This window comes from Sinocyclocheilus rhinocerous, unplaced genomic scaffold, assembly GCF_001515625.1.
Source record: "Sinocyclocheilus rhinocerous isolate Xijiao unplaced genomic scaffold, SAMN03320098_v1.1 scaffold278, whole genome shotgun sequence".
NCBI lineage: Eukaryota > Metazoa > Chordata > Actinopteri > Cypriniformes > Cyprinidae > Sinocyclocheilus > Sinocyclocheilus rhinocerous.
The window spans coordinates 800,130-813,954 of NW_015664178.1; the positions used below are offsets into that span (position 1 = coordinate 800,130).

A 13,825-nucleotide genomic window follows, 5' to 3' on the forward strand; every position below is an offset into this window, starting at 1 on the left:
AAAAAAAAAAAAACGTTTGATACTGCAAATCATAATAACCTTTTGCATAAATTATTCAATTTTAATTTTTCAACAAAGTTTGTAAATTTAATTTAATCTTATCTTTCTTCACATTCTCAATTAGTAAAAACTGATTATTATAAATCTAATTCACTATGTCTATCAACTAGTGTTCCACAAGGGTCCATATTGGGCCCAATTCTCTTTAGCATGTATATTAATGATTTACCCATGGTGTGTCAATAATGTAATATCATAATGTATGCTGACGATACAGTCATTTTCACACATATTAAAAATGCAGAAGAGGTTGCAAATAAGTTGACAGATGTTATGGTAAAAGTCATATCCTGGCTCAATCACTGTTATCTGAAATTAAATCTGTCAAAAACGGTTTCTTTCTTAAATGACATAGTGTTGATATAAAGCAGGATATTTTTATTTCAGGAGAGAGATTACAAGTAGTTTCAGAATAATAATACCTAGGGGTTCATTTGGACTCATGTCTTGTTTTTAAAACACATATAAAAAAGGTATGCAAAAAGGTAAAATGTAACTTTAATTTTAGGTTTATTAGAAATTCTTCATCAAATGAGGCTGCAAAGATATATTTTCATTCTATGAATCCTTCTCATATTACTTATTGTTTGACAAGCTGGTCTAACACACATTTTATAGTTCTAAAACCATTTGAATTATTATACAAACAAGCACTTAAAATTTTAGATTAAAAAAAACAATTTAGTTTTCACCATTGTCATATCTTAAATACGTATAACCTGCTTAGCTGGGAAAACATCACTAAGTATAAAAATGTTTGTTTAGTTTATAAGATTATGCATGGTTTAGCTCCTCCTCTGGTTGATTTTATTAAATTTAAATCTACTGAAAACAGAGTAACTAGAGGTGCAGCTAAAGCTGACAGCATAATTCCACATAGAAAAACCTTGTTTGGTCAAGCTGTTTTTTCATTCAGAGCATCACATCAGTGGAATTCAATACCACAATCAATTAGAGAATGTGCATCATTTAACTCATTTAAGCATCATTTTAAGAAATGGCTTCTTCATAACCAACAATGTGAACATTAATGTTGTTTATATATCTTAATAAGCTGCTTTCTATTTAATTTTTTTTAATACATATTTCTTTATTATTTTATTGTCAGTTTGTATAATTTGTTGCTTAATTTTTGGTTGAATTTCGTTTGTCATTGTTTTTTCTATTTTGTTAAATTTTTTTTTTTCCCCCTTCTAGTTTTTTGGCCTAATAACATCTGGCAAAGGGACTACCAATGAAAACTAGCCTTTGGGCTAATTTGGGTACATTTACATTCATGAATGTTGATTAATGTACACTATCCCTTTTTTTTTGTGAAATAAAAATAATAATAAAAAAAGAATATTTCACCTACAAATTACAGGTCTGACATCATTTACTCAATGTCATGTCATTCCATTCATAGTTTGCTTTCTTCTGTGAAACACAATAATGTTTGAATGTTTATAGAATGTTTCAGCTGTTTTTGTCCTTCTTATGATGAAAATAATACAAAAAGGGCATAAAGGTAGCGTTAGACTAACTCATATGACTTGGCTGGTATATTTTAAGTTACTTTAAATAATAAACAGAATTGTAAGCCTTTTTTCAATTTCAAATTAAATCAAAACATATATAGTGTATGGATTTTGTAAGAAAATTGTATCATCGAGCATCGGAGTCTGATAGCTTTGACAGCTGAGTGTCCAACATTTCACACATAGTCTTTTCAGTTATTTAAGTGCATGATGATCAGGGTACTTGAAATGCACTTTTTCTTTTTGGAACTTTCGGTATGAACAATTACACTATTTATACTACAAAATGGCATAGAATAGTGCATAAATACGCATATTGGGATGCACCTTACGACTATATCAAACATGGCGACAAACCTAAAGCATTCTCTTTTGTTTTTTACAGAAGAAATGACATGAGGGTGAATAAAAGATGACAGAATTTTTAGGTGAACTATCCTTTGGAATGGCACGTTTTTTTATGTATATATACAGTGGGTACGGAAAGTATTCAGACCCCCTTAGATTCTCAGGCTCTGCTACCTGGTATTTTGGTGCGTTGTTGCACTGGGGGAAGTTGCCGTTGACCTCTCCATTGTGAAGCAGGTTATTGTCTACTAGATTCCATCCCCAGCTCTGGTCATCGCTGCCTAGAAGCGCCACATAGCCCTGGCATTGCATGGAAGCCCTCTTGGTCGCGATGCCGATCACCGCCACCGTGCCAAGAGGACCTTCCCACCAGATCTCCCAGGCGTGCCGGCCCTCTGAGAAGCCAATCTTCCCACGGGCACCATCAGTGCTTTGGGCGATGGGGTTACGGTGCAGAGTAAACCCGTTTTTCTTGATATATACATTCCTAGAGCAGTCATGGGAGCTCAGAGCATGCTGGAAAGACTTCAGCTGAGGACAGAAGAAAATGAAAGTTACTCCAAACTTATGTCCAATAAAATTTGATCTAGAATGAGATGGTAATTCTATGATACCACACTCTCTATATATTGTGGTGTAACTATACACTCAGCTCACGATTCAATACGATACACAATAATGGGTTTACGATGGTAGTACCACAATATTTTAAACAAAATGCAAAATTCAAACTGAAATTCAAATAACAGATTTATTTCCAATACATTGACAATTTTCAGTAACTTTCTTTCTTGTACATACAACTCATTAAAGAACTGACGACATTCAAGGTCGCCAATAAATTAATAAAAACTGAATGCACTCATACACACGAACACACATATACACGACATATGTTCAAAAAAGCGTGGTAATACCATGGTTTATTTATCTGATTATTTTATGCAATATCAGCATCAATTATAGTGTCAAGAACAGGGTAAAATAACTTAAAAATAGGTAAATAAATGATTAAACATATTCAGCAGTACCATGATACACGTAAAACACCATGGTGGTGCCATGGTAAATGTCCAAGAAAACACGGTAATACCATGGTACTTTTTGTAAGTGTGATGAGAAATCAAATAGCTTTGACACGACCAGTCAGTACAGGATCTTAATAATTCAGTCATTTATATGGAAATTACCAATTTTCTGCAGCTTTGTGTCCATAAATTGCAGGCAAGCTACTGATGTTACTGTATTTGGTCCAATATTTACAAATGACGTCATACATTGGAGACCATTAGCACTGTTCTGACGGTCACCTACTAACATAACCGTATTCAAAAATACGATTTTAAAAAATGAAATGTGTTATGTTTATTATTCGAAACATAAAAGCACATAATACCACAGTTTTATGCGGTGAGCAAAGTCTAGTCTATTTAATAAAAAATAACATTTTAAAAAGGCACATTGGCACGATGCATGATTGTAAGTACTGCATTGTAAATTATATTAATTAAATTGATAACATATTAACATTAACTAATTTTAACAATCTTACTTTTGCTTTATATGAAGCCAGGTTGCAGAGGATATCAGTGCGCAGCGATTCTTCACTGAGCAAGCGGGCGCACAGACTCCGCCACACCTCGCTGTTTTCATCCGCCAGACAGTTGTACCAGTGCCAGCAAACGAGCGAGCAGTTCGTGAGATCCGGCAGCTCCAGATAGGAGAATATATGCTCGAGAACTCGGCTGGGTAACCGACCCGCGATGCTCGACCCACCGCCTAATAATGCGGCAGAACCGGCGCCCGACGAGGAGGAGCAGCAGCCCGCGGCAGCAGCGCCCAGCCCCGCAGACTGCGCCCCTCCACCGACCCCTGCGCCAGACATGTCAAACTCCTCCGCTGAAAGCAACCGTTATTACAACCGCACAGCCGGATCGCACAGCGGGTCAGAACCCCACCGCTGTCCCGCGAAACGCGTTCGGCTGACACATCTCCCGGTGTTATTGCAGTTGCGGCCAAATGGATCAAAATCTAAGCTATGTGACTATTGTAAAGGTCCTGGACGGCGTGCGGCTAACAAATCCGAGCTCAGTAATCAGAACGGATTGTACGAAAGTATATCATTCAATTAAGTCGCTTTATAAATTAATTATAATTATCCACATATCATATATAACACGTTAGGCAAACGTGTTACTCTTTCTGTTTCTGTTTCACATTAATGATGATTCGTGAATGAATCGTTCTTGTGAGTCGGATTTTTTTTTGAACGGGTCTACAAAACTGCTCTGAATGATTCATTGGTGCGAGCGCTTCTCGAGTCGCAACTGACTCGTTGAATTGACTCTTTTGAACATGTTCGACTCGCAGCGTTCCAGGTTAACATGGACCGATGAGTGAAACATGTGGAGTGAACAGAGGATTTGACCAATAGATCGAAAGGTAAGTTAGTTAGCCAAAAAAAAAAAAAAAAGAGGTTAGCTATTATTTTATTGTCAGTTTGTATAATTTGTTGCTTAATTTTTGGTTGAATTTCGTTTGTCATTGTTTTTTCTATTTTGTTAAATTTTTTTTTTTCCCCCTTCTAGTTTTTTGGCCTAATAACATCTGGCAAAGGGACTACCAATGAAAACTAGCCTTTGGGCTAATTTGGGTACATTTACATTCATGAATGTTGATTAATGTACACTATCCCTTTTTTTTTGTGAAATAAAAATAATAATAAAAAAAGAATATTTCACCTACAAATTACAGGTCTGACATCATTTACTCAATGTCATGTCATTCCATTCATAGTTTGCTTTCTTCTGTGAAACACAATAATGTTTGAATGTTTATAGAATGTTTCAGCTGTTTTTGTCCTTCTTATGATGAAAATAATACAAAAAGGGCATAAAGGTAGCGTTAGACTAACTCATATGACTTGGCTGGTATATTTTAAGTTACTTTAAATAATAAACAGAATTGTAAGCCTTTTTTCAATTTCAAATTAAATCAAAACATATATAGTGTATGGATTTTGTAAGAAAATTGTATCATCGAGCATCGGAGTCTGATAGCTTTGACAGCTGAGTGTCCAACATTTCACACATAGTCTTTTCAGTTATTTAAGTGCATGATGATCAGGGTACTTGAAATGCACTTTTTCTTTTTGGAACTTTCGGTATTAACAATTACACTATTTATACTACAAAATGGCATAGAATAGTGCATAAATACGCATATTGGGATGCACCTTACGACTATATCAAACATGGCGACAAACCTAAAGCATTCTCTTTTGTTTTTTACAGAAGAAATGACATGAGGGTGAATAAAAGATGACAGAATTTTTAGGTGAACTATCCTTTGGAATGGCACGTTTTTTTATGTATATATATATATATATATATATATATATAGTAGATTCTCAGGCTCTGCTACCTGGTATTTTGGTGCGTTGTTGCACTGGGGGAAGTTGCCGTTGACCTCTCCATTGTGAAGCAGGTTATTGTCTACTAGATTCCATCCCCAGCTCTGGTCATCGCTGCCTAGAAGCGCCACATAGCCCTGGCATTGCATGGAAGCCCTCTTGGTCGCGATGCCGATCACCGCCACCGTGCCAAGAGGACCTTCCCACCAGATCTCCCAGGCGTGCCGGCCCTCTGAGAAGCCAATCTTCCCACGGGCACCATCAGTGCTTTGGGCGATGGGGTTACGGTGCAGAGTAAACCCGTTTTTCTTGATATATACATTCCTAGAGCAGTCATGGGAGCTCAGAGCATGCTGGAAAGACTTCAGCTGAGGACAGAAGAAAATGAAAGTTACTCCAAACTTATGTCCAATAAAATTTGATCTAGAATGAGATGGTAATTCTATGATACCACACTCTCTATATATTGGGGTGTAACTATACACTCAGCTCACGATTCAATACGATACACAATAATGGGTTTACGATGGTAGTACCACAATATTTTAAACAAAATGCAAAATTCAAACTGAAATTCAAATAACAGATTTATTTCCAATACATTGACAATTTTCAGTAACTTTCTTTCTTGTACATACAACTCATTAAAGAACTGACGACATTCAAGGTCGCCAATAAATTAATAAAAACTGAATGCACTCATACACACGAACACACATATACACGACATATGTGTGGTAATACCATGGTTTATTTATCTGATTATTTTATGCAATATCAGCATCAATTATAGTGTCAAGAACAGGGTAAAATAACTTAAAAATAGGTAAATAAATGATTAAACATATTCAGCAGTACCATGATACACGTAAAACACCATGGTGGTGCCATGGTAAATGTCCAAGAAAACACGGTAATACCATGGTACTTTTTGTAAGTGTGATGAGAAATCAAATAGCTTTGACACGACCAGTCAGTACAGGATCTTAATAATTCAGTCATTTATATGGAAATTACCAATTTTCTGCAGCTTTGTGTCCATAAATTGCAGGCAAGCTACTGATGTTACTGTATTTGGTCCAATATTTACAAATGACGTCATACATTGGAGACCATTAGCACTGTTCTGACGGTCACCTACTAACATAACTGCATTCAAAAATACGATTTTAAAAAATGAAATGTGTTATGTTTATTATTCGAAACATAAAAGCACAGTTTTATGCTGTGAGCAAAGTCTAGTCTATTTAATAAAAAATAACATTTTAAAAAGGCACATTGGCACGATGCATGATTGTAAGTACTGCATTGTAAATTATATTAATTAAATTGATAACATATTAACATTAACTAATTTTAACAATCTTACTTTTGCTTTATATGAAGCCAGGTTGCAGAGGATATCAGTGCGCAGCGATTCTTCACTGAGCAAGCGGGCGCACAGACTCCGCCACACCTCGCTGTTTTCATCCGCCAGACAGTTGTACCAGTGCCAGCAAACGAGCGAGCAGTTCGTGAGATCCGGCAGCTCCAGATAGGAGAATATATGCTCGAGAACTCGGCTGGGTAACCGACCCGCGATGCTCGACCCACCGCCTAATAATGCGGCAGAACCGGCGCCCGACGAGGAGGAGCAGCAGCCCGCGGCAGCAGCGCCCAGCCCCGCAGACTGCGCCCCTCCACCGACCCCTGCGCCAGACATGTCAAACTCCTCCGCTGAAAGCAACCGTTATTACAACCGCACAGCCGGATCGCACAGCGGGTCAGAACCCCACCGCTGTCCCGCGAAACGCGTTCGGCTGACACATCTCCCGGTGTTATTGCAGTTGCGGCCAAATGGATCAAAATCTAAGCTATGTGACTATTGTAAAGGTCCTGGACGGCGAGCGGTCAACAAATCCGAGCTCAAAATATAGAATAGATTGTACGAAAATATATCGTTCAATTAAGTCCCTTTATAAATTAATTATAATTATCCACATCTCGTATTTAACACGTTGTAAATGTGCTACTCTTTCTGTTTCTGTTTCACATGAATGATGATTCGTGAAGGAATCATTCTTTCATGAATCGGATCAGTGAATTGATTGAACTGGTCCACAAAAGCGTTCGCGTTGGTGCGAGTCTCAACTAACTCTTTGAATTGACTCTTTTGAACACGTTCGTTTCGTAGTGAGGACCGATGAGTGAACCATTTGAAGTGAACCGACCAATGGTTCGGAAGGTAAACCAAAAAAAAGAAAAGAAAAAGAAAAACGTTAGCAGAAAAATTTCAAATAAAATGTCCCTTAAAAATGATTGTAAGACGTTAAATGAGAATGCTTGACCATGACGTTATATTCAAATTAATTTTAGGTAAAAAAAACAAAACTGTTCTTTGAAACGAGTTCCTTAAAAGAACCGATTCGCGGTAATGAGTCTACCGTTCATATTTCATATTATACACTTCTTTAAGGACCTCGCAATTGACTAGATTACGTATGCAAGGGAGGGGAAAATGCGACGTTACAGGAAAGACCACTAGAGAGCGCCGTTTATTCTATAATTCTATAAGTAAAATAAACACAACGCTATTATCAAAATCACATTTTTTGATACATAATATAATTAAAATTCTTATTAAAGATTTAAAGTGTGCATTATTTTTTAAAACTAACTCTAGCCATTGCTGAATATTTAATATTGTTTAACTCACATAAACCTAATAAAGCTCATTAGTTTATTAGAAAAAGGAGAAAAAGATCACATTCATGGTTTATGTAATACATGCCTTCAGTCTGTTTCTCAGAAAAACAGCAGCTTGGATTTGCAATTATCCTAAGTGACCTATTATTAATTATTAACTATATTATTAAACCCTCAGAGTCATTTAGTGGCTTGAAATGGCAAGGACTAATGATGTAATTTATTCTTAACACTCAAAAAAAGATAAGATTTCCTGAAATTCTCGGATGTTGTATAGAATATGCTTTTTCCACCTTGGTTATGCAACTGTCTGTTTGCTGCATGATTCATTGCTGTTGCTTGAATGCTGTCAGTCCTGATGGATCATTTATCTCTAAAGGAGGAAGGTAGTGAATGCTAATATTTCAGAGGAAGAAGATATATCATTCGGAATGGCTCAGCATTGCTCTGCCACATGCTTTGAATTAGCTGGCATCTATACTACAAGGGGTTTAATGGATTTATTAATGCTTAAACGTGTATATATTGTAAAGTCCATGTTTTCATGTTCTGTGAAACTAGCTGTCAGGCCGGATTGTCTGGTTGACTGGATATGATGTGTGCTGCTTTATGTAAACAACCACCACAATATGGGGGGGGTTGTTGACAGTATTAGAGTTACTGTATTGAGTTGACTATAAATAAGGGAGTAAATGTGATTATACTTCTAAGTCCGCCAGGGAAACCCATTAAAACTGTCTCCTGCATTGCTTCTGGTTTTTTTATGGTATTTTAGTGTGGTTGATTATGCAAATTAAACTAATAGTTATCATTTTTTTATAACTGTTACTAAAATCATAAAAAATAATTTCAATACTTGAAATAATATAAACATTAACAGAAATAAAATAAAATATAAAAATGTGTTGTTTGTTATAATAAAATAACCACATCTAAATAAAACTAAATTAAACTAAAAATGTAAAGCTAATAAAAACTGAATAGATGAACATAACACTAAAAAGTAAAGCAGCCACTAGATGGATCAAATCCCTTTCCAAATCAGCCTTCCCTTCAATTTCTAATCTTGAGCAGCGATTTTAAGTTCCCTAATGATTCGTGATAACCTGAAATATCAGATATGAACAGTAAATTCAGGAAAAAATCATTTTAAGGCATTATTTTATATATTCTAAAAGAATAGATGCCGTGTAGGCTATATCAATACATCGTCCATAGCGCACGTACACCTGTTGTTAGTGGGTGGAGACGGAGGCGCCGCCTCTCTTCCCATCGGGGCCAATCAGGAGTTCGATGGCCGCTAGAGGGCGGGGCGAAGCCCAGCAGAATTTGAAGCTCACTTTAGAAGCATTACTTCGGTTTACGGGACAGAAACGGTAGAGCAGACCCGGGAATTTAACGGTATTTCGGATATATTGTGGTTTCGGGTGTACATGCATCTCTGTGCAATGATCGAGATATGCTCCTCAAGTGAGTATGCATTTTGAAATTTCATATTTGATATATAGCTGAATTGCTTAACTGGTGGGATTTTGAGTAAACAGTTAACGTTACGTTTGAAGAACTACTTCTGAATTGCTTCACTGCGTATTTTAAATAGAAATTGAGGTGCGCGATGTTGCATTAACAGCATCACAGAAAAAGTTCCACAAATGTACACATTTTGAGTTAGTTTGTGGTTAGTTTTATAAACCTTTCCTCCAAACATTACATACATTACTAGTCTACTTAAGAAATGTTGTGTTGTTTGGGAGTGGACTTAATATGTGCCATTTGACATTGGGTTCAGTCTATGTTAGAATTTACTCGTTTGGTGTGATTGTTTTGTTGTTTCGTTGCGTCATTATTTCACTTTATTCAAGTTAAGGTAGACTATGGGATGTACATTTCAGTGGTTCTTCAGTTAGAGGCACTTGGGGATGAATTAAGGTACAAATTGTGGTGGTCATTCTGTATGTTGCAGTTTTTGGAGAAGAAGCTTTGGATTTGCCAACACAAGAAATTACATAGAAGTCCATTCATATTCTCTAAAAATTAATGAATTGTTTCTAAATTGAAATTCTCAAATAGTGACCTGTGTGGAAATAACATGAAGCAACTAATGTAAAAAATCTTACTGTATTTCTGATCTTTAAGTTGTCAATCTGCTCTTTTGTTACTTTTCATTTCCATCATAACCCAATAGAAACCTTTTTGGGAGAAATTCAGTTGTTCTCTAAAATAATTAGTGTGATGGTAATGACAGCAACATTAAGCTGTTCACATAAACACCAATTATGCACGAGTATGATGTTAGGGAAAAATGCAAAGCTGAATATCCTTTTTTTCATAATTTTTTATTTGTAGAATGAAAATTACTGGGTAAATGTTAAAGTAACTTTCTGTGAAGTTTTAACTTTATTTATATGATTAGGAATGCTTTTGATATTGGACTTTAAGAATGACTTGTTATTGCTTGGCTGATCTTGTGGTTTGGTGGAAAAATAGATGTTTGGAATTCTAACTTGCTCTTACTAACCTTGTTTTTATCTCTCTTTTCTTATGAATAACAGCATGGAACAACTTTATTTACAATCCACAGTGTGAGTTCTTTCAGAAATGACAGAAATCCCAAACAAACATAAAGTGAGATGTTACTTCATCTTCAGTCTGTGAGGTTAGTTTGGTTTCCTCAAAGCATTTTATCTTGAGCAAAGTAAATACACTAGGATTGTTTTTACCTGCATTTTTAAGTTATGAAAAAGAGCACTTAATAAAGAACACAAGTCTTATATGTGAAACAATACAGTCTGATGGAGACATGATAGAGTTTGAGCTTTCTCATCTCTTTTCCTGCGTGCTTGAAGTGAAATGAAAACTTTTCCCAAGATTTCCTAAGCCTCAGGTCACAGTCAAATTATGCCTTTGAAATTCCTGGTTTGCTTGTAACTAATATCCCCATCTCAAAGTATATCCGACCAGATCACTTTAAGTCTGTTTGAATCTTTCTTTATTTGAGATGTAAATCACCATTGAGGCTCAGTGTAAGACATCCCTATTAGCACAGCTTAAATTTCCCCTGTGTGTATGTGCGGTAAAGTCTAGCAAATAGAAGTGTTCTTGTCTTTAAACGTTAGAGGTTTAACCATACGTTGACTCCATTGTGCACACAGGAACAACTGTCAGTGGTGAGGAAACTCTTGGAATCTGAGAGTCTCCAGGGAACGTTGCACTGGGATCCATTCAAACTGGCTGCAGCTGGGATGTTTGCTGCCGGGATGCTGCAGCAAAGCAGCGGAGGACTGAACAAGCGATCGCTGGGAATGGCACGGCTTCCCAACTCCCACTTTTTCCCCCTCTCTTCGGGCTCAGGGTCGTGGGGTTTGGGCCGATCGGCGAAGAGCGGCTCTCTGAGCTCTGTCAGCTCAGGGTCGGACAGCATGGACATGGCAGGTGCCGATCCTGACTGCATTATGCAGCTGGTCAATGATGTGCGGAGGTTTGCAGATGCGCTGCTCCACCTCAAGGAAGCTTTTAACACCAAAGGTAAGAGTGAGACCGCACAGGGTTGGTGAAAAGAGCTTGTTGTTGCTGTCAGAGTTTCAGCCTGTTGTGGGTCAACGTTAGCTTTGGTTTCACGGTCACTAACCTTTCTTTATCTTTTTTGGATAATGGCAAGGGAAAGTTTATTTGCCATCAACACTGTGAGTTCATTTAACAATGCCAGCAATCTCAAACAAAGATTAAGCCATAGTCGGAAATTACTTTCTCTTTATTTAGAAAGGTTAGTCATTTATGATTTGCATTTTATTTGGAGCAGAAAATTCATTTTTGTGTTATATAATCCAGATGTAAAATATATATAGGCCTATTGTAATTCCTATGTGTATATATATATATATATATATATATATAGTTATATAAACATAACATCTTTATAAACATAACATAATACATTAAAAATGGCTCAATGTCCTTCTTTTCTAAATAAAGTAAAGACAGTCATTTCTGACTATGACTTTATCTGTTTAAGATACATACTATATACAGACAAACAGGAAAAAATATGTATATATATATATATATATTTCCTGTTTGTGTGTGTGTATATGTATGTGTATATATATATATATATATATATTAGTGCTGTCAAATCGATTAATCGCAATTAATAATTATATAAAAAAGGTGTCTGTTTTCAAACAGGTTTCCAAGTCACTCCCCCATCAGCAATTGGCCAGACAAACAGATAAACCCACCCCCAAACTTGAGCCAGTGTTTTTGTGTTGTGACCAGACAACTAAAATTTTATTTAAAAATATTTTTAATATATATACTGTAAACATTTTGGGGGAAACAATAATGGCTTATTAAAGTGTCAAAATGGCTACTTGGGTGTGTGAAATAAATTTGAAAATCATAACCTCCTTGATTGTGAGTATTTGATCAAATAATACTCTATTTCATTATTAATTAGCTTTTCCTCTGTACTCCGTAATCTTAAGTGAAGTGTTTTAAAACAGCAAGAAATGTTTTTATAATTGAAGAGTGAATGAAGATTAATGGGTTGATTGCTCTTGCATGTGCGATTGCTGCATTCCCAAGGCAGTGCTGTTTGGGTCTGTTTGGATCGGATCCAGTGTGCTAATCCTTGCCTTTGCTTGAGAGTTCCTTCATAAGGAGGGGATGGAGGGGTGGTTGTGTGTGTATGTGATGGGGGGTGTTTCCAGCCTCCCATTGTGTCTCTGCCATGTTGTCCAGGGTCTGTAGGAATCTCTGCTTTTGTTCAGCGGGGTGATGGAGGGTCCTTGACCCCAGCTGGGTAGGAGAGTTACTCTGAGAGCTGCCAGTGTGTGACCGGTGCTTTTGGCCTCCGGGTCTCTCCTTCCCGCAGCTTTGGACCTTGAACAGTAGGAACACCTCAGTTGGGGTAGGGTTACTCTCCCAATCACTGAAGACTTACAAACTATGTGTCAGTCTTACATTGTTGTCATAGTTTTGAAAGTGTGGCGCTTTACAAATCCGTCTCGGGCGTGGAATCTTTCCGTAGAGTGACCTTATTAAAGATCTGAAAAAGACCAAAACAGTTGCACTTTTAGAGAGGAAAGGTTAACGGTTAAACACATGTGTAGCATTTCTGAAAAGATCCCTTTGTGTGTCTGCCTTGGTGGCACATATCGGCAGGAATTATTTAAATAAGCTTAGTAACACACTAACATCTGACTCACGGCGCAGCGCTTTTGCTGTAATCGGCTGAAATTCAGCTAAACGCAGGGAACGAGACTAATTGGACAGGAAGAGAATTTGGAAGAATTTGAGAGAGTGCTGAGAACTTAAGAGCCTCCTTTCCATGGAAATGTTTTAAAGTGCAAACAAACAGTAAATCACTACATTTACTATGTTGACTGCCGTGAACATTTGTGTCGTCATTGTAATGCTGTTGTCAGTATGAATTTATTAAACTCATTTAGGGCTGGGCGTATAGTTAAAGTTTTTTTTCTCTCAGTATTTTTCTGCTTTTTGATCAATGAGTATGTATATATTTGTTTAATATAATATAATATAAATTATTATAATTTGTTATATATTTTCAGCCTTTTGACAAATGAATATTTAAACATGTTTATATATATTTGTAAATGTATTTAAATTTATATATATATATATATATATATATACACACACATACATACATCAATTTAAATATTTAATTTTTTTATTTATAGGTGTGATTTTAATATTTAAATGTGTTTGTATATTTTTCAGTCATTTAACAAACAAATATATTAATATTTAAATTACATTTATACTTATATATAATATG

The 13,825-nt window shown here is 36.2% G+C and overlaps 2 protein-coding genes across 4 annotated transcripts in view; one reads left to right on the forward strand and one right to left on the reverse strand.

Annotated features, from left to right (window-relative positions):
- Positions 1-7,326, reverse strand: part of fbxo45 (F-box protein 45) — a 14,177-nt gene extending 6,851 nt beyond the window's left edge. The window contains exons 1-2 of one of the 2 annotated variants that reach the window (XM_016540311.1): positions 6,707-7,326; positions 5,349-5,705 (exon numbers count right to left, since the gene is read on the reverse strand). In XM_016540311.1, the coding sequence (XP_016395797.1) occupies positions 5,349-5,705; positions 6,707-7,039 (690 nt within the window). In that variant the 5' untranslated portion in view covers positions 7,040-7,326. Of the gene's footprint in view, positions 1-2,099; positions 2,457-3,477; positions 4,220-5,348; positions 5,706-6,706 lie in introns of those variants that run through there. The other variant, XM_016540310.1, reaches the window with a different exon arrangement.
- A 2,073-nt stretch (positions 7,327-9,399) lies between these two features.
- Positions 9,400-13,825, forward strand: part of LOC107729658 (rho GTPase-activating protein 29-like) — a 47,269-nt gene continuing 42,843 nt past the window's right edge. For both annotated transcript variants that reach the window (XM_016540304.1, XM_016540305.1), the window contains exons 1-3: positions 9,400-9,492; positions 10,575-10,678; positions 11,175-11,547. In XM_016540304.1, coding sequence (XP_016395790.1) covers positions 11,265-11,547 — 283 coding nt within the window. In that variant the 5' untranslated portion in view covers positions 9,400-9,492; positions 10,575-10,678; positions 11,175-11,264. The remainder of the gene's footprint in view (positions 9,493-10,574; positions 10,679-11,174; positions 11,548-13,825) is intronic.